Raw genomic sequence first — 18,640 nt, 5'->3', positions numbered from 1 at the left:
AGTCCGGATCGTATCTACACATGCATCAGAGGGTCCGTCTGTCCCCAAAAGCCAGGATTTCTCTTCTGTGGTGGCTTCAGACGAGTGCCGAAGGTTCGGGATTCAAATTTGGATTCTACTAACCACAGATGCAAGCCTCAGAGGTTGGGGAGCAGTCACCCAAGGGTAACAGTTCCAAGGAAAATGGTCAAGTCAGGAAGCCATTCTTCCAATCAACATTCTGGAACTAAGGGCCATATACAACGCCCTTCTATAGGCATCTCATCTTCTTCAAGATCAAGCCATTCAAGTTCAGTTGGACAATGTGACGGCAGTAACATACATAGGGGGTAATTCCAAGTTGATCGCAGCAGGAATTTTGTTAGCAGTTGGGCAAAAACGTGCACTGCAGGGGTGGCAGATATAACATGTGCAGAGAGAGTAAGATTTGGGTGGGTTATTTTGTTTCTGTGCAGGGTAAATACTGGCTGCTTTATTTTTACACTGCAATTTAGATTGCAGATTGAACACACCACACCCAAATCTAACTCTCTCTGCACATGTTATATCTGCCTCTCCTGCAGTGCACATGGTTTTGCCCAACTGCTAACAAAGTTCCTGCTGCGATCAACTCAGAATTACCCCCATAAAGAACAAAGAGCAGAGCAGCAATGTCAGAGGTAACAAGGATTCTCCTCTGGGCAGAAAGACACACTCTAGCATTGTGCGCGATCTTCATTCCGTGAGTAGACAACTGGGAAGCAGACTTCCTCAGCAGACACGACCTCCACCCAGGAAAGTGGGGCCTTCACCCGGAGGTGTTTGGGTGCGTGACACGTCGGTGGGGAATTCCACAAATCGACATGATGACCTCTCGCCTCAACATGAAGCTCAAGCGGTATTGTTCCAGGTTGAGGGACCCACAAGCGGTGGCGGTGGACGCTCTGGTGACTCCATGGGTCTACCAGATGGTGTACGTGTTTCCACCACTCCCATTGATCCCAAAGATTCTCAAAAGAATAAAAAGGGAAAAGGTTCAAGCAATTCTCATTGCTCCGGACTGGCCAAGCAGGGCCTGGTATGCGGATCTACTGGAGATGCTCCTAGAGGACCCATGGCCTCTACCTCTTAGCGAGGACCTTCTCCAACAGGGGACATTCGTCTATCAAGACTAACCGCAGCTATGTTTGATGGCATGGAGGTTGAGCGTCAAATTCTAGCCCGGAAATGGATCCCGGATAGGGTTATTCCAACCCTGATCCAAGCCAGAAAGGGGGTAACGTCTAAACATTACCAACGTATTTGGAAAAAATACGTCTCTTGGTGTGAGAACAGGAAATTTCCTGCGGTGGGATTTCAACTGGGACGTTTTCTCCTTTTTCTGCAGCTGGGTGTGGATGTGGGCCTAGTTTGGGCTCCATAAAAGTCCAAATTTCGGCCCTATCCATTTTCTTCCAGAAACAATTGGCTTCTCTCCCTGAGGTTCAGACATTTTTGAAGGGGGTTCTGCACATCCAACCGCCCTTTGTGCCTCCTACGGCACCTTGGGATCTCAACGTGGTGTTGCAGTTCCTGCAGTCGGAATGGTTTGAGCCTTTACAGGACGTAGACGTAAAGTCTTTTACATGGAAGGCCATTACACTGTTGGCATTGGCTTCTGCGAGGTGTGTGACGGAGCTGGGGACGTTGTCTCACAAGAGCCCCTATTTGATTTTTCATGAAGATAGGGCTGAACTCAGAACTCGTCAGCAATTTCTTCCAAAGGTGGTGTCTGCGTTTCATATCAACCAACCTATTGTGGTTCCGGTGGTTACAGACACTTCTGCTACTTCAAAGTCCTTGGATGTTGTGAGGGCTTTAGAAAATCTGACTCGCTGTTTGTTCTCTATGATCCCTATAAAATTGGGTGTTCTGCTTCAAAGCAGACAATTGTACGCTGGATCAGGCTTACTATCCAGCATACTTATTTCACGGCAGGTTTGCCGTGCCCAAAATCTGTACAGGCCCACCCTACTAGGTTGGTGGGTTCTTCCTGGGCGGCCGTTTGGGGTGTCTCGGCTTTACAGCTCTACCGAGCAATTACTTGGTCAGGTTCGAACACGTTTGCTAAGTTCTACAAGTTCGATACTTTGGCCTCTGAGGACCTGGTCATTCAGTTCTGCAGGAACCTCAGCACTCTCCCACCCAGTTTGGGAGCTTTGGTACATCCCCATGGTACTAATATGGACCCCAGTATCCTCTAGGACGTAAGCGAAAATAGGATTTTAATTACCTATTGGTAAATCCTTTTCTCGTAGTCCGTAGAGGATACTGGGCGCCCGCCCAGTGCTTCGTTTCTTCCTGCACTGTTCCTTAGTTAAGTATTGTTGGTTCAGCGATTGCTGTTCCTGGTTTAAAGTTTGGGTAGCTTGACTTTCCTCTAGTTTGTGTGTGCTGGTTCGAAATCTCACCACTATCCTTTTATATTCTTCTCTCAAAGTATGTCCGTCTCCTCTGGCACAGTTTCCTAGACTGAGTCTGGTAGGAGGGGTATAGAGGGAGGAGCCAGCCCACACTATCAAATTCTTAAAGTGCCCATGGCTCCTAGTGGACCCGTCTATTCCCCCATGGTACTAATATGGACCCCAGTATCCTCTACGGACTACGAGAAAAGGATTTACCGGTAGGTAATTAAAATCCTATTTTTGTTGAACCTCCAATCCAATCTTTTGCATTAGATTATAATTAGTAGAACTAAAACAAAATATAGATGCAACCCATTAATTTTCTGCAAATAATGAAACTTTTTTTTTTTTTAGATTTCTCTGTATTACAAATTGTTTTATTAATTTATATATTTTTGTTAATCATCCCCATCACCGCATTATATAATATGTACGCCCACCCCATTGGAAAAGTGAATTTGCTAGTATCATGCTACAAGCTTGGTTGACCAGACTTTTTACCAAAATAGAGTACTGCAGTTCCTCCTGCCTCTTTGCCTAGAATTCAGAACTTATGAATGCCATTTAAGCTGATTTTCTGAAGATAGTGTTCTAGTTACAAATGTCATACTTACCTACTTTGTGGCTGTCCCCTCCAGGAGAAGGCAATCAGGTAGGTCCAACAGGGCGGAGAATCGGCGTATATGGGCGGATCAGAGACACTTTACAATGCCTAGATTACCGTCATGTAAAGCGAGGGGCGGGGTTATGATTCAGCACGAATCTCATCACCACAGCGGAAGCCGGCAGCAGGAGCTCACTACTGAGCTCTGGCTCCCGGCTCTGTCAGTGCGTGCTATGGGAGAGACGTCATGATGTCTCTCTCATAGTGCTGGGGAGCCGGACGCCAGGAGGATCACAGCGGTTGGACACGGGAGTGGGGCTTGGTAAGTATGGTGTTTTTATGTGTGTTAGCTGCGCGTCTACTGGGGGCAAACTACAAGGGGTAAACTACTGGGGGCAATCTACATGGGCGCATTACTACTGGGGGTATTACTACTTGGGGCAAACTACTGGTGGCATAACTACAGGAGGCTAAACTACTGGGGGCATTACTATTTTGGGTATAAACTACAGGGGGGCTAAATAGGGTTGCCAGATCATCCCGTTAATCCTAGGGACCTATGATTTACACAGGTTTTGTGGCTGATTAAAACCAGGTGGAATGCAGGCTTGAATTTAATCAGCCACAGAACCTGTATTATTCATAGGTCTCCAGGATTAAAGGGATGAGGTGGCAACCCTAGGGCTAAACTACAAGTGGGCATTACTACTTGGGGCAAGTTACATGGGTCTAACTACTGGGGGCAAACTACTAGGGGGGCGAACTACAGGGGCGCATTACTACTGGGGACATAACTACAGGGGCGCATTACTACTTGGGGCAAACTACTGGGGTCATAACTACAGGGGCTAAACTACAAGGGGACAAACTACAGGGGGCATTACTACTGGGAGCTAAACTACAAGGGTGCTAAACTACTGGGGGCATTACTACTTGAGGCAAACTACAGGGGCGCATTACTGCTGGGGGCATTACTACTTGGGGCAAACTACTGGGGGCATAATTACAGGGGCTAAACTACTAGGGGGCAAATTACTGGGGGCTAAACTACAAGGGAGCTAAACTACTGGGGGCATTACTACTTGAGGCAAGCTACTGGGGGCAAACTACAGGGGCGCATTACTGCTGGGGGCATAACTACAGGGTCGCATTACTACTGGGCGCAAACTACTGGGGCATAACTACAGGGGCTGAACTACAAGGGGGCAAACTACAGGGGGCATTATTACTGGTAGCTAAACTACAAGGGGGCAAGCTACAGGGGTGCATAACTACTGGGCTGCATTACTACTGGAGCATTCCTACAGGGGGGCTAAACTACAGGGCAGCATAACTACAGTGTCTAAACTACTGGGGGCATTACTCCTGGGGGGCTAAACTACTGGGGGCATAACTGCAGGGGCTAAACTACAGGGGGTATTACCACTGGGGGCTAAACTACATGGGGCAAACTACATGAGGACTAAACTACAGGGCTAAACTACTGAGGGCATTACCACTGGGAGGCTAAACTAAAATGGGGGTAAGCTACTGGGGTCATAACTGCAGGGGCATAACTACTGGGGCTAAACTACAGGGGGCTAAACGACTGGGTGCATTACTACAGGCGACATTACTACTGGGGGCAATACTACGCAGGGGCATTACCATTAAGGGCATTACTAATGAGGGCATTGTAAAAGGGTCACTTCTTAATGGGCATCACTCCTGGGGACATAAGGGGCACCACTACTATGGGATCTATATAAGGGGCACTACCACTGTAGGCACTACCAGTGCGGTGGACATTGCATAAGGAGAACTACTACTGTGGTCATTGTAAAAGGGGTGCTACTGTGGGTATTGTGTATTACGGGGTGCTACTACTGTGGGCATTATGTGTATTAGGGGTGCTACTACTGTGGGCATTATTACTATTGTATGGCCATGCCCCTTTTTGAGGCCACGTCCCTTTTATTGCATGGGGGAGGGGGTGTTCCACCACCTCTCTAGGACCACTTTAAGCACTGCCTCTGGGTATATAGTGTGGGCTTTGGAGTCTGGTACTAAAATAGTTAAAAGCTGGCTCCTGCCCCCTATATAATCCCTCCCCCTCTGCTAGTGCCTCAGTCTTGTTTTTCATGCCTTGGAGTAAGGCCTAGCTTTTAGATAGGTTTTATTTCTTTATTGGTGTTCATTGATGCACAAGAACAAGCCTGGCCAGCCTCAAAGGGTTCCTTCGCTAGATGGGTAACTTCTGCAATTCGTCAGGTATATTTGTCTTTGAATGTTTCAGTTACAGATTCTGTACGGGCCTACTCAACTCGTACTGTTGGGGCGTCATGGGCTGTGCAGCATGGCGCTTCTATGTTTGAAGCATGTGATGCCAGTGTTGGGCATAAGATTCTACAAGCAGCCAGTTCTGATGATCCCCACCCCCACCCTTCCCCCGATTTTACTCGCTGTAAAATCACTACCTCGAACTCCATCTGGGGGATGCTGAGCTCCCTCTCTGACTAGTCTGGTTCCTTGCCAATTTACCTGTTTTTATTACAGGTTGTTTGTTTACTTTTACAGTTGTTCATTCAGTTATTTCTTCCATATGGCTTGCTAAACATAGACTGAGATACTGGTGGAGGGCGTGGAGTTATATACGGGGCATGAGCCAGCTTTTAACTATTTTAGTGCCAGGCTCCAAAACCCTGCACTGTATACCCAAAGGTAATGGAGCATGCCCCAGGTGAACTTTGAGGAAGGGATTTTATGGAGAGTAAAAAAATAAAATTTTTGTATTAGTCCTTTTTTATTATCCACAAATTATATGTAATAAATGATATTCATTGGAGGTTTGCAAAATTTCAACAAAATAATGGGAACTGCAAACAAATTATCAACTCACTTTATAAAAAAAAAATCTGATTGTATAATTGTCTAACTGGTTTCGTGTGTGTTTTTACTGTTAATAAATGATGGTAATGTTTTAGGAGATCTGCGGTCTTCTTGAATTTATTCTTAGTGCGTTCTCACGACATTAGATTTTTTAAAAACTGTATTGTCACAAGGTATTGTCAGATGTGCTATATAAAACAACATTAATTCCTGACCTGGAAAATGCTGTAGTGTGATCATTGTATATTTAAAGTGAATGCTTCCCTGATGTTAAAGCAATTTGGTTATCAAAAATCTACATCCAGTACTTTGCCGGTGAAATCACTTCGGTGTTCGGTGTTCAGCATTACCTTATCAGTTTCTTTATATGCCAAATGATTAGGTGGTTGCTTTAGAACATCTCAGTTCCTGGTAAGAATAATTAGGGCATCCAAACTCCCCCTTCTAACACTGTCCAAAGGAGTTAGGCTTGTTCTGAGGTTTCTGTAGTGTCCCACCTCACTATACACACACTAGTAGTGTAACTGCATTTTGGGTCTTCATATGGTTTTTCTATTTTAGTTCATATTTTATTGGCAGAAACATCCAAAACTGTTTGTCAAATAATATTATACAGTAAGTGGTTATTTCTGCTAAATTTCATCTGTTATTTGGTCCATAACGCTTAATTTGTCGCAACAGTTTTGTGAATCTAGAATTACAGTACATATCTTTTTTAAATTTCAAATACTATATATAAAGCAAACAATTCCTGCACCAATGTAAGTATATAGCGTGGCAATCTAAACACTGTAAGTCCTTCTGTTGATATACTAAAACCTATGCCTTTTACATTTCCACCTTTTCCTTTCTTTTTTTTTAATTTCTTTTTCATCCACTAGGGGTCACTGGAGTACTCTTGGGATATGGACGGGTCGTTAGCAGGGATAGGCACATTTAAATTAGTAACCCTCCACCCCCTCCATACTCCCAAGGGTACCTCAGTATTTTTTTTGTGCCTCACCGGGATGGCACACGTTTTGAGTGAGCTCCAATCTTATTTTTCTTTTTAATCCCAAATCCCTTCCCAGTTTACAAAGAAGCGTGGGTCCGGGATTGTGGGCGCTGCTGAGTGCAGCTATGGCTTGTCGGTGCTCAGACAAGGAGCCCCGTCATAGACCTAATCAGCGTTTGCTGATTTCAGCCTATGGCTGCAGGAGCTGGATGACGCTTGAGCAAGAAGCCCCGTCATAGCATTCCTGGAATCTCTCACAAGCAACTCAATCAGAGCTTATACAGAAGCCCCGTCAGAGCCTCCGCATTCTACCTGAGGTAAGAGCAGGCGGTCGGCTCACGCTGCCGCCGCTCTGTTGCGCCAGTGGGTTATCGTGGTGGTCAGCGCATGCTGCTGACCCGCCATGTGTGGGGGAGTTACTGTACAAAAACTCCCAGCCGCGGTTAGCATGCCGCTGCTGGGTGCCCGCGCTGGCCTCCCATCACTGCTACACATTGCCGCTGGCCTCAGTCACCCCTGTTGCCAGACGCGGACAGCTTCTGCTGCTGCTGCTGGCCGCTCGTACACCACAATAGAAGCACTGGGATATCAGTGAGAACGTGCTGCTTCTACACACTGCGGGGAGGGGAGATGGACCCGGAGGCTCCCTGCAGGGCTGCACTGAGCTTCAGTGGCTCCCAGCCGCGGTTAGCATGCCGCCGCTGGTTGCCCGCACTGGCCACCCACCACCGCTGTATCTCACGCCCATCTTTGCTGGGTGCCCCCACTGGCCTCCTTCACACTCCCTTGTTGCCGGCCACGGGCAGCTTCTGCTGCTGCCGCAGGTCGCCCGTTCAGGGGAAGCGCTGCTCCACAATAGATGTGAAGCACCGGTATCTCACAGAGATCGCGCTGCTTCTACACACTGAGGTGAGGGGGAGACATTACCCGGAGGCTCCCTGCAGGGCTACACCGCGCCTCACAGACACTCGGGGTGTCTTGTTAATACTGGCAGTAAAGGGCCCAGTACACTAGGCTGATTATGCCCGATTTCAGCCCAATTCGGCTCGATATATTGAGTGAAATCGGGCATTTTTTTCGGGGTGTTTTTTCCCCAATCTGATCCGATGCGCGTTCCCGTGAGCATCTGATCGGATCCCCCTAGATCCGACACATCACGAGTGCTGCACTCGTGATATGTCTGATCCCGTAGTAAATAGGATAGTAAAAGATACATTGTATGCACACAAAAAAAAAAAAAAAAACTGCGCACAATATATCTAATACTATCTTACCAACGTGTAGGCTGCCGGGAGGTTGGACGAAATCTTATATGACATAACGGACCGTCATGTCGTATAAGTGTATAGGGCCCTTAAGGCAGATGTCTTCAAGTCCTTTGTCACAAAAGTCAGACGCTGACCATTCCCCTCGCATAAGGGGAGAGGGGCCAGGATTTTGGGGTTGCTTTTATGTGTGTGTGTGTGTGTGTGTGTGTGTGTGTGTGTGTGTGTGTGTGTGTGTGTGTGTATATTTATTGCAAATGTATTTATGAAAAATAAAGCACATGGCTGGACGCCATTTTCTAAACTTCCTGTTTCTTCCTACAGGAAAGTCCTACAACACTCGGCCACTGGAGGGGCAGGGGCGTTAGTATGAATTTCAGTGAAGCACATATTTCAGAGAACTTAGTGTGTACCACAGGTGCATTTCTAGGTTCTACACACTTCAGTTACTGTCTGTCTGTGCATGATGAAAGCTGATACTAAATCAAAGAGGCTTGTCTGCAATGTCTGTGGTAGTGTGTTACGTGATGATTCTTCCACTTGCAGTGTGTCTTGTTACTTCAAGTCCAAATACTGACCTCTGCCCTGATTCCCCTCAGGTGATGATGGCAGGTATAATGACTGAGTTAAAGTCACAGTTGCCCTCTGCGCGTAAAGATTGTGAGCAAGCTAAGTCTGGTTCTAGGTTAATACCGTCTGAGCTGCCAAAGCAGGCTCAGGATACGTCATGAACTTTGCAGAGGTATAGCTCAATTCCTAAAAGTAGTCATCATTCGTCTCATAATTTTACCGGCTTCAGCTGTGTTCCCTTCTGACGACTCAATGCTGGATCTTATATCTCGAAGAGGAAAGTGAATTGGGACAGGAGTCACATAGTGACGTCACTCATAGCCTGGGCATTGATAATCTCAGCAGGGGTGTACGCCAGGTATTACATTTTGCTGAGACTGAGAAGCCTCTATCCCATATGCAGTTTTATTTGCTAAAAGGGCTACTGTGTGTTTTCCTTATTCAGATTCTTTTAATAAGCAGTTAACGGAAGCATGGAAACATCCAGATAAACTATTTTCTATGCCTAGGCAGTTTCTGTCTACCTACCCATTCCCAGAGTTTATGACTACTAAACGGAAAACTCCACCACCAGTGGATTCCTAAATTGCAAAACTTTCCAAGCAGTTAACTATTCCAGTCCCAGTTGCAACGACGCTTAAAGACCCATTGGTGTGCAAGCTGGAGGCCATGCTGAAGTCCATGTATACGGCAACAGGGGTTAATTTCAGCCCGAAGGGCATTATGGGTGTGTTCTTGGCAGGCCAGGGCTGAGTTAAGGCGTTGCTTTATTCTGGCAATGTTATTTGGTCCTAAATTGGAAAAGTGAATTTATCAGGCTACTGGAGGAAAGTCTGCTTTCCTACCATTGGCCGCACCAGTTTATAAAAATAAATACACTGGATCAGTGTTCAAATCCTTTAGACCTCAGTCCTTTTGAGGCCATGCTTGAGAATCAACCGTACTGAGTAAGAGGACGTGGTTTTCTACAAACTACTAACAGTTGTCAAGACACAAAGCCAGCTGACAAACCAGTGACATGACGTGCTTCCTGCCCATCTCGTATCTTCAGTTGTGGAAGCACACCTTTAAACATTTCATTTGGTGTGGTTTCAGAAAACCAAAGATGCGTGGATCCACAATTTAGTGTTCAAAGGATACAAAATAGAGTTCAATTGTCTGCCACCCATGCGGTTTTCAACACAGGTCTGCCTGTGTCAGCAGACAAAAAGGCAGTCCTGCAGACTGCTATTAAGTTTCTCGTAGGTTCAGCAGTTTTACTTCAGGGAGTTTATTCCGGTCTTTTTGTAGTTCCAAAGCCGGATGGCTCAGTCAGACCAATATTGAACCTAAAGGGGCTTAATCAGTATGTCACTTACTACAGATTCAAGAAGGAATTGCTGTTGTCAGTCATTGCAGGACTTCAACCACAGGAATAAATTATTTCACTAGATCTCAAGGATGCTTACTTACACATTCCAATTTGGCCACTACACCGGGCGTACTTAAGGTTTGCTGTACAGCAAAACCATTATCAATTCCAGGCGCTACCGTTTGGCCTCTCATTAGTGTCTCGTGTATTCACGGAAGTGATGTCTGTGATGATAGCTCATCTCAGGTCTCTGGGAGTGATAATAGTTCCATATTTGGACGACCTTCTCATCAAGGCTTCGTCTCAGCAAACACTCCTTCAACATGCCTTACTGACGTACAATGTGCTAGGTCAGCACAGTTGAACTGTCAAAGCCTAGTCACGTCTCAACTAATTCATTTTTTAGGATTTCTGCATACAGTGGATAAACAAATTTACCTGCCACAGGAGTAAGCACAAAGTATTTGTCATCTGGTACAGTTAGTGCTCAACCATGGACAGTCTCGATGCACTTGGGCATTTGACTGTTAGGAAAGATGGTGGCGTCTTTCAAAGCACTCCAGCCCGGAAAATTTCACTCACATCCTTTTCAACTGGATCTTCTCGCACAGTGATCAGGCTCTCATCTACAAATTCGTCAGATGGTGCAGTTTGTCTCCAAGGCCCAGAGTATCACTACTATGGTGGCTCAACATACATAAACTCACCGCGAGAGACAGGTTCAGAGTCTGGAATTGGATAATTCTGACGACTGACGCAAGTCTCAGAGGTTGGGGAGCAGTGGTCCTACATTGTCAATTTCAGGGTCTCTGGTCAGACCGACAAAGATTACTGTCAATAAATGCCCTGGAACTCAGTGCGATTAACACCGCTCTGCTCTAGTCTCAGACTGTTCAGGATCAGTCAGACAATGCGACGGAAGTCGAATGCATCAACAAACAAGAAGGAACTCGAAGTCGCATGGCCATACGAGAAGTTACTCGAATCCTGAATTGGGCCGAGCATCACCAAGTGATATTGTCGGCAGTGTTCCTTCCATGGGTGGACAACTTGGAAGCAGATTATGTCAGCCATCAGGATTTTCTTCCAGGAGAATGGGCTTTACATCTAGAAGTGTCCAATTTTTGGTTCAGCAGTGGAGTTATCCACAGGTTGATCTAATGGCATCTCGCCAAAATCATCAGGCAGCCAAGTATGTGTCCAGAACAAGAGATCCAACGGCAGTGGCAGTGGATGCTCTCACAATAGCGTGGCCGTACAGCCTCTTGTATCTATTTCCACCGTTTCCGCTGTTTCCTCAGGTGCTGAAGCGGATCAAACAAGAGTCCATGACAGTCATACAAGTGGCGCCTCATTGGTCTCTGAGAGCTTGGTACTCGGATCTCCGTGGTCTCCTCGCTGACTTTCTGTGGCTGCTTCTGCTATGTCCATACCTTCTACAACAGGGTCTGTTTCTTTACCCCGATTTTGCACGGCTGCGTTTGACGAGGTGGCTGTTGAAACCACTCTCTTTAAACGAGAGGGCATTCCAGAGTCTATTATACCAACCATGTTACATGCTAGGAAGCCAGTTACAGCAGCTCATTATCACAGGATTTGGCGAGCTTATATTGGTTAGTGTGAAGCTTGAAGGTTTCCGACATCTTCTTTCAAGTTATCCCATCTGTGGCTATTTTTACAGACTGGGTTAGATGCAGACTACGTTTAGCGACACTAAAGGTGCAGGTCTCTGCTTTATCAATTTTCTTTTGCCAACAGTGCAAACGTTCTTGCAAGGTGTCCTTAGAGTTCAACCTCGACTTGAATTGCATTCCTCAACTTTTCAATCCTTACAATAAGTGGATGTTAAGTTTCTAATTTGGAAAACAGTTTTTCTATTAGCAGTAGCAAGGCATGTTTCAGATTTGGGTGCGTTGTCATGGAAGCCACCGTATCTGGTGTTTCAGGATAACAGAGCAGAACTTCGGACGATCCCACTTTTCTACCAAAGGTAGTATCCTCTTTTCCTATAAAACAACTAATTGTAGTTCCGGTTTATCAAAAGGTCCAGGAACTCCAGCTTCTTTGGGTGTAGTTTTTGCGCTTCACATTTATGTAGCCTGGCCATCAACAGTATGTAAAACAAATACATTGTTTGTTCTCTATGATGCAGTCAAGGTATGTTGGCAGCTTCCAAACAGACCTTGGCTAGATGGATTAAGCTGACTGTTCGTCAAGCTTACTTTCATGCTAGTCTACAACTGCCTGCATCTATTTCAGCATTCCACGTGTTCTTTGGGAACGCCATGGGCAGCAGGTCGTGAAACTTCCACGACGCAACTTTTTTGCCGTGCAGCTACCTAATGATCGGTGCACACGTTTGTGCTTTTAGATATTTCATCATTCTGCGGCATCAGCATCTAGTTTTGGCCGTCTAGTGTTACAGGTACAAACCAGCTCTCCCGCCCAAGGGAGAAACTTTGGTACGTCCCAAGAGTACTCCAGTGACCCCTAGTGGATGAAAAAGAAAATAGGATTTTGGTACTTACCAGATAAATCCTTTTCTTTGAATCCATAGGGGGCACTGGACGCTCACCCAGAGCAGTTTCACCTGGCTTGTGGTAAGTTCAGCAAATCTTATAGTATCACATTCTCACCGACTTGTTGAAATGTTAAGGTGATTGTTATCTATTGTTGTGTCAAGTTTCTAGTTGTCCGTTATATTATGTGTCAACTTTATAGTTGTCCGTTATGTTATAATGTTACATGTAATTCTCCATTGTTCATCCTCTCTTTCACTCCTGTTCGGCTCAGTAAAAGTATGGAGGGGGTGGAGGGTTACTAATTAAAATATTTAAATGTGCCTATCCCTGCTAACGCCCCTTCCATAGTACTCCAGTGCCCCCTATGGATTCAAAGAAAAGGATTTATCTGGTAAGTACCAAAATCCTATTTTTTATTAACTTTTGTGTGTTTTGTCATTTTACGGTTTATAATTTTCCATTTTCCATATGTTCTTTTGCTATTCTATTTCATTTCATCTGTTCTCATGCTTTCCATTTCTTTCTTCATTGTTTTGCCTTTCGGATGGAATGGAAGAACATTAAAAATGTGGAACTGAAAGGTTATGGTAAGGTTGAGATGACGCAAATGAAGGAAAGTAGCAGATCTCGACCATCACTATCGTTTCAAAACAAGTCGTTCAGTTCTAACAGTGATGAATCTGGAATCACCAGTGTAGATGCACAAGCAGAGACTATTAAAAAAAACATGCAAGCTAAATTTCTAAAGGCATCTGAGGCTGGCAAATCCAAGTTTGTTGCCAGTCAAGAGCAGTTAATTGTAATGGAAGGAGACAGTCCAAGCAGGGAAATTAACGTAAATGTTTCTAAGACCCATAGGAAAAGACATGGAAGGCAAATATTAAAGCTAGCAGCAGACATAACAAAGGTTAAGTCTGGTGCCATCTCCCTAGAAACTGGCGATTCTGCCAGTACAACAGCCTTTCAAAGTAATAAACATCATTGCAAACAGCCCCAGTTTATCTCTGTCAAAAGCCAGGAAAGTATTAAAAGGCTAAAAAATGTTGGTGATAGAGATAACAGTGATCTGAGTAAGGCTGACAAGAGATCCTCCTACAGTTCCAATTTAGATAATGTTCCAGTACAGAGATTAAGAAAGGATGGTAGTTTAATAAAAAACGTTAAAAACAAAGAAAATGTGTTAAATGATGGACAATTTGGTATGAAAGAATTAGAGGGGAGTGTATTAAAACCTAAAGGTGACATAGTAGTGTGTTTTAAGAAACCAAAAGATAGTTCTGGTAGTAGTGATTCTTCAGGAGAACACACAAAATCTAAATATGTTAAAAGGCAAACAGATAGAAAACTACTTCTAGTTAAGCAAAAAGAATTTGTAGAAAACCGAAGTTTGCACGATAATTACATGAGTGAGACAGAGGGGGACAGTGATGCCCGAGATGGAAATCAGGAGAAAGATGAAGGAAAAGGTCAGATTGAAGAAGAGAAAGATATAGTAAATGAAGAAGGAGATGATAAAGAAACTGAAGAGGATGAGGGAGATAAAGAAGGCAATGAAAATGTTGAAGAAGGAGAGGAGAATGAGGCAGAAAAGGGGGAATATGACTTAAAGGAGGGTGGAAAAAGTGAAAAAGCTGAGGAAGAGGGAAGCGAAGAAGGAGAGGAGGATGAAGGAATTGAAGAAGGGGAGGAGGAGCAATGTGAAGAGGAGGATGATGAAGGGGAAGAGGAGCAGAAAGAAGAAGGGGAAGATGAGGAAGGGGAGGAAGATGAGGTAGACGAGGAAGAAGAAGAGGAAGGGGAAGATGATGAAGAAGGGGCGGAGGAAGATGAAGATGGGGAGGAGGAAAATGAAGAAGGGGAGGAGGAGGATGAAGAAGGGGAGGAGGAGGATGAAGAAGGGGAGGAGGAGGATGAAGAAGGGGAGGAGGAGGATGAAGAAAGGGAGGAGGAGGAGGATGAAGAAAGGGAGGAGGAGGATGAAGAAGGGGAGGATGAAGAAGGAGAGGAAGAGGATGAAGAAGGAGAGGAAGAGGATGAAGAAGGAGAGGAAGAGGATGAAGGAGAGGAGGAAGATGAAGCAGGGGAGGAGGAAGAGGGGGAGGAGGAAGATGAAGAAGGGGATGAGGAAGAAGGGGAGGAGGAGGAAGATGAGGAAGAAGGGGAGGAAGAGGAAGATGAGGAAGAAGGGGAGGAGGAAGACACTGTAGAGGAGGAGAAAGAGGATAAAGAAAATAACAGAGACAAAGAAGCAGGGGGAACAAAAAGAGAACAGAAAAATGAACAACATAAGGACAATGAAAAAACATTTAAATCAAATAAAACTACAAAAGAAACTGATAAGCTGAAAAAGAATGTTCAAAATATTAAGAAACGTGAACTTAAACATATAAATACAACAAAATTTGATCACACAGCAAAATGTAAGAATCTGGAAACTTCAGCTCAGTTTTGGGACAATATTTTACCGCAGTATTTGACACTAAAGTAACATAGAAGTTAGGTAATATTTTTGTATTATATGTCTGTGTCATGTTCTGTGGTGAAAAAGTACTTTGTGTATCAGCAGGTAGAGGGTTAAATATGGTAATACTTAGGTCTTAGGAGTGTGTTCTAATGTTCTGTTTGCAGAAATATTGCTAGAAATCTGAATCCTCTTTTTATTTTATTTTTTTGTAATCTACTAATTTGTTAATTTGCTAACTACCTTATCAATTGAAGGCAAATAAAAAAAAAAAATCCAAACATATCACCAAACATTGCAAAATGCTTGGAATATTGAAAAATGAAATATTGGAAAATGAAATAAGGGGATGTTTGTCGCTGCTGTACCTGTAAAGTACAGCGCAGCACAGAGTGAATAAGGTGGGGGGGGGGCATATGTATAAACAGGATGTGTGTTTATTATTGTGTTGGTGTGTATAATGGTGCCTGATATAAAATGTAACAGTGGATGTAGTGGGAATCTCTTATTGCTGTAATACACAATTTAGAGGAGTCACAATGCTCTTTAATCAGGTTGATCCCAAAGGATTACCTTTTGTTGTATATATTCCTGAATCAGTATACTCCCACTTAGACTTTCACGGGACCCCTCTGTGGAGCGCATGTCGGGTGATTCTTTATGAACGCCTTTATGCATGTGACTGTACCCTTATCTATTGTTCCCGGGGTATTTAGTTAAAAATCTTGTTCTATGGTGGTCTGTCCAGTATGTGTGGAACGCATGGGGCAGTGTACCGCCTTAGCTGATTCACTTACTAGCAAGTGTCTGTGTGGTCTCCCCGCTGTAGTGGTGATGGAGCAGCCGGACTTGTTTTTATGTTGACCACCGGCGTACATTCTTCCATGTGCTTTTGGCGGCTCAGTTTCCGGTCCCCGGCCACTGAAAGGATTCCCAATGATAAAAAGACACTACAGACATGCAGTAGGATAGCTACCACCAACAAGGCCCCTGAAGCTGAGCCAGCAAAGGCACACAGAAGCTTCTCTCTGTCGTCATACCAACAACATGCCAATTACACATGGGCACCAATATCCCCAAGCTTGCAAATTAGCACAGCAAGTACAACTGTATTGAAAGCAGAATTATAATTCACAATAACCTTGTTCTCTAAATGACAAAGAACTTTGTGGATAACCATAAGAACACAATCCTCAGTCACCTCTTACAAATGCTTAACACAGCACTTTCTTCTGTAAATACCTTTCCATTTCTCTTCACTGTCATGTTTGTAGAGCCACTTTATGGAGTAGTAAATCCCTTTCCTAACTAAGGTTATGTTTTTTTGTTTTAATTCACAATATTGACACACTTTTTAGCAGTACGGCTGGGGACACACATAGCAGCCAAGCAGGTCCCGCTGAACAGGACCCGCTTGGCCGGAAGGGGGGATTTGTGTGCACACAGATCCTGTTCTGTGGGATCCCGCAGAACAGGATCCGGCCAGTGACGCACAGGATTTCAATGGAGGACAGTGCGGCCATGCCGCACTGTGTGAACACATACATTGAAATGTATGTGTTCACATTGAAACCCCCGGCATCCTATGATCCGTCCCAACCGCAGCATATTGCGGGTGGATCTGGCAGCGGCGGGACTGCCGCACATGTATGGGCGCCTGCATAGGCGGCCATGTGCAGTCTCCTTGCGACCAAGCGGGTCCCACTGAACGGAACCCCTTTTGGCCGCTATGTGTGGCCCTACACTAATGTCCCATATTTAAATTTATTTATCTTATCTTTTCTATACTTTCTTTTCATACAGTATTTTTACTGGTAAACTTCCAAATGGTGCTATGTATGAAATACATTTGCATGCCCTTATTTCTCTCTGTGTCTATTTCCCCCTTGTTTTCTGCCTTGCTGTCATTACTGCTGTATGCTTTTTTTTAACATTCTTCTTGTTCTTTTTTTATTAGTGTATTTAATGTGTTCTGATTTCAAGCAAATAAACCTGTACAAGTTTTTTTCTATTATTTGCAAGCATTGTGTAATTTATTCTTTCAATCAGGTATATACATATGTGTATGTATGGGCTGCTATATATATATATATATATATATATATATGTATAATATCACTATGCAAAGTTGCAGTGTGTATAATAAAAGCTGCAGGAATTGCTCAAATTTATAAAGTTGTCGGGTGGTGGAAACTCCATTTATGAAGTATGTCACCCAAAGTATGTCACAATGTCAAGTTGTACTGCATTGTAGTACTTGATTACTTTCCTGGAGTTTGGCAATTTCCAGATCCAATTGGGTTCCTATTATCCCAAGGGTTCCTCAATGCATTTGCTGTGCACTAATTCTCCTGGGCCGTGTTGAACAGACATCAGTGCTGTTGATAAACTTCCCCTGTTAACCCCTTTTTGCATACTTGGGGAAGTTAGAAAGAATGGGGCATTAGCAGCACTTGTATTTTTGGCAAGGGTGGAACTATTTGTGGTGAAGCTGGTGCATTGCACCAGGGCTTGGTGTGATAAAAAGGCCCACAGCTAGCTCACACCAGTGATATTAACCAGTACTATCATTGAGTTTGTGTGACTCCTTATAATACGTCTTCATTTAGGGCCATGCAAGTAAGGAAGGAAGGGATCGGTCAGGCCAGAGGGGAGCCCCTTCTCCTCTGCTGTTGCTGAGGAACATGTGATTTCACTGTCGGGCTCGTGACTATCCCTAGTGCAATGAGTAGAGTCTTCACCCTTCCAGTTGAGCCCACACAGTTGAGCAAGAAATGACATGTGACCGTGGGTCACACTGTTTCAGCTTTTCAGACACCGTAAGCTGGCCATACACTGAAGATTCATCTGTCCAATCTGGCTGGTTAAAATGAAAACCTGGTAATGCATGAGAGCAAATGACGACAATTACCATTTGCTTCTAAATGCCGTAAAACTGACAATAGATTTAACCAATTTGTCTGATTGACCATTTTTGTCTGTTTTCCAGCATAATTTGCTCTCATCCATTTCCAGATTTTCCAGCCAGATTGGACAGATAAATCTTCAGTGTATGGCCAGCTTTATGGGCCCTACACACACCGCAATGTGCTGCTGAGGTGCCCGATGGGCGACCTGGCGAGGGGGGTTAGTGATGGGGGAGTGAAGTTTCTTCACTCCCCCGGCCCCATAGCCCTGCATGCTAATATGGACGAGATTGTCCATAATGGCATGCATGTATAAGCGACCAGGCACCAACGATGAACGATATGAACGAGTTCTCCTTCATTAATGAACGAGAACGTTCATATCGTTCAGTTAAATTTTTAAGTGTGTAGGGCCCATTAGACTTTTACTGTAAAGAAGAAATTTGTGGATGTTATTACATTGTAACAAATAATTCATAAAAATATGTACCCTCTGTCCCCCTTATGAGTAATTTGTTACTGAGGATTATGAAACTTGGAGGTACAAACGCTGGTCTTTAGGGGAAGCATGCAAATCAAAGAAATAAGTTTCCAAAGCAGTTAAGATCATTGCTTAACATGTCATAGCGGTACATTGCTCACAATGCTATTGATTTTCGATAATATGCTGTTTGTG

General features: G+C 44.4%; 2 protein-coding genes across 3 annotated transcripts in view; both read left to right on the top strand.

Moving 5' to 3' along the window:
* RPGR (retinitis pigmentosa GTPase regulator) overlaps positions 1 to 18,640 on the top strand; it is a 309,545-nt gene that overhangs the window by 234,174 nt on the left and 56,731 nt on the right. The window lies entirely within an intron of this gene.
* On the top strand, positions 13,157 to 15,240 carry LOC135048687 (uncharacterized). Its single transcript, XM_063955572.1, has one exon. It carries the CDS (start codon positions 13,196 to 13,198, stop codon positions 15,083 to 15,085), a length of 1,890 nt encoding a protein of 629 aa, XP_063811642.1. The 5' UTR covers positions 13,157 to 13,195; the 3' UTR covers positions 15,086 to 15,240.

The sequence above is a fragment of the Pseudophryne corroboree genome, chromosome 2 (assembly GCF_028390025.1).
Source record: "Pseudophryne corroboree isolate aPseCor3 chromosome 2, aPseCor3.hap2, whole genome shotgun sequence".
Classification (NCBI taxonomy): Eukaryota; Metazoa; Chordata; class Amphibia; order Anura; family Myobatrachidae; genus Pseudophryne; species Pseudophryne corroboree.
Note: the sequence above shows the minus strand (reverse complement) of the source record. Positions and strands in the feature narration are given on the sequence as shown.

Bases quoted from the DNA above. Each gene is read 5' to 3' on its own strand.
- LOC135048687 (XM_063955572.1), top strand. From the start codon at position 13,196: ATGACGCAAATGAAGGAAAGTAGCAGATCTCGACCATCACTATCGTTT.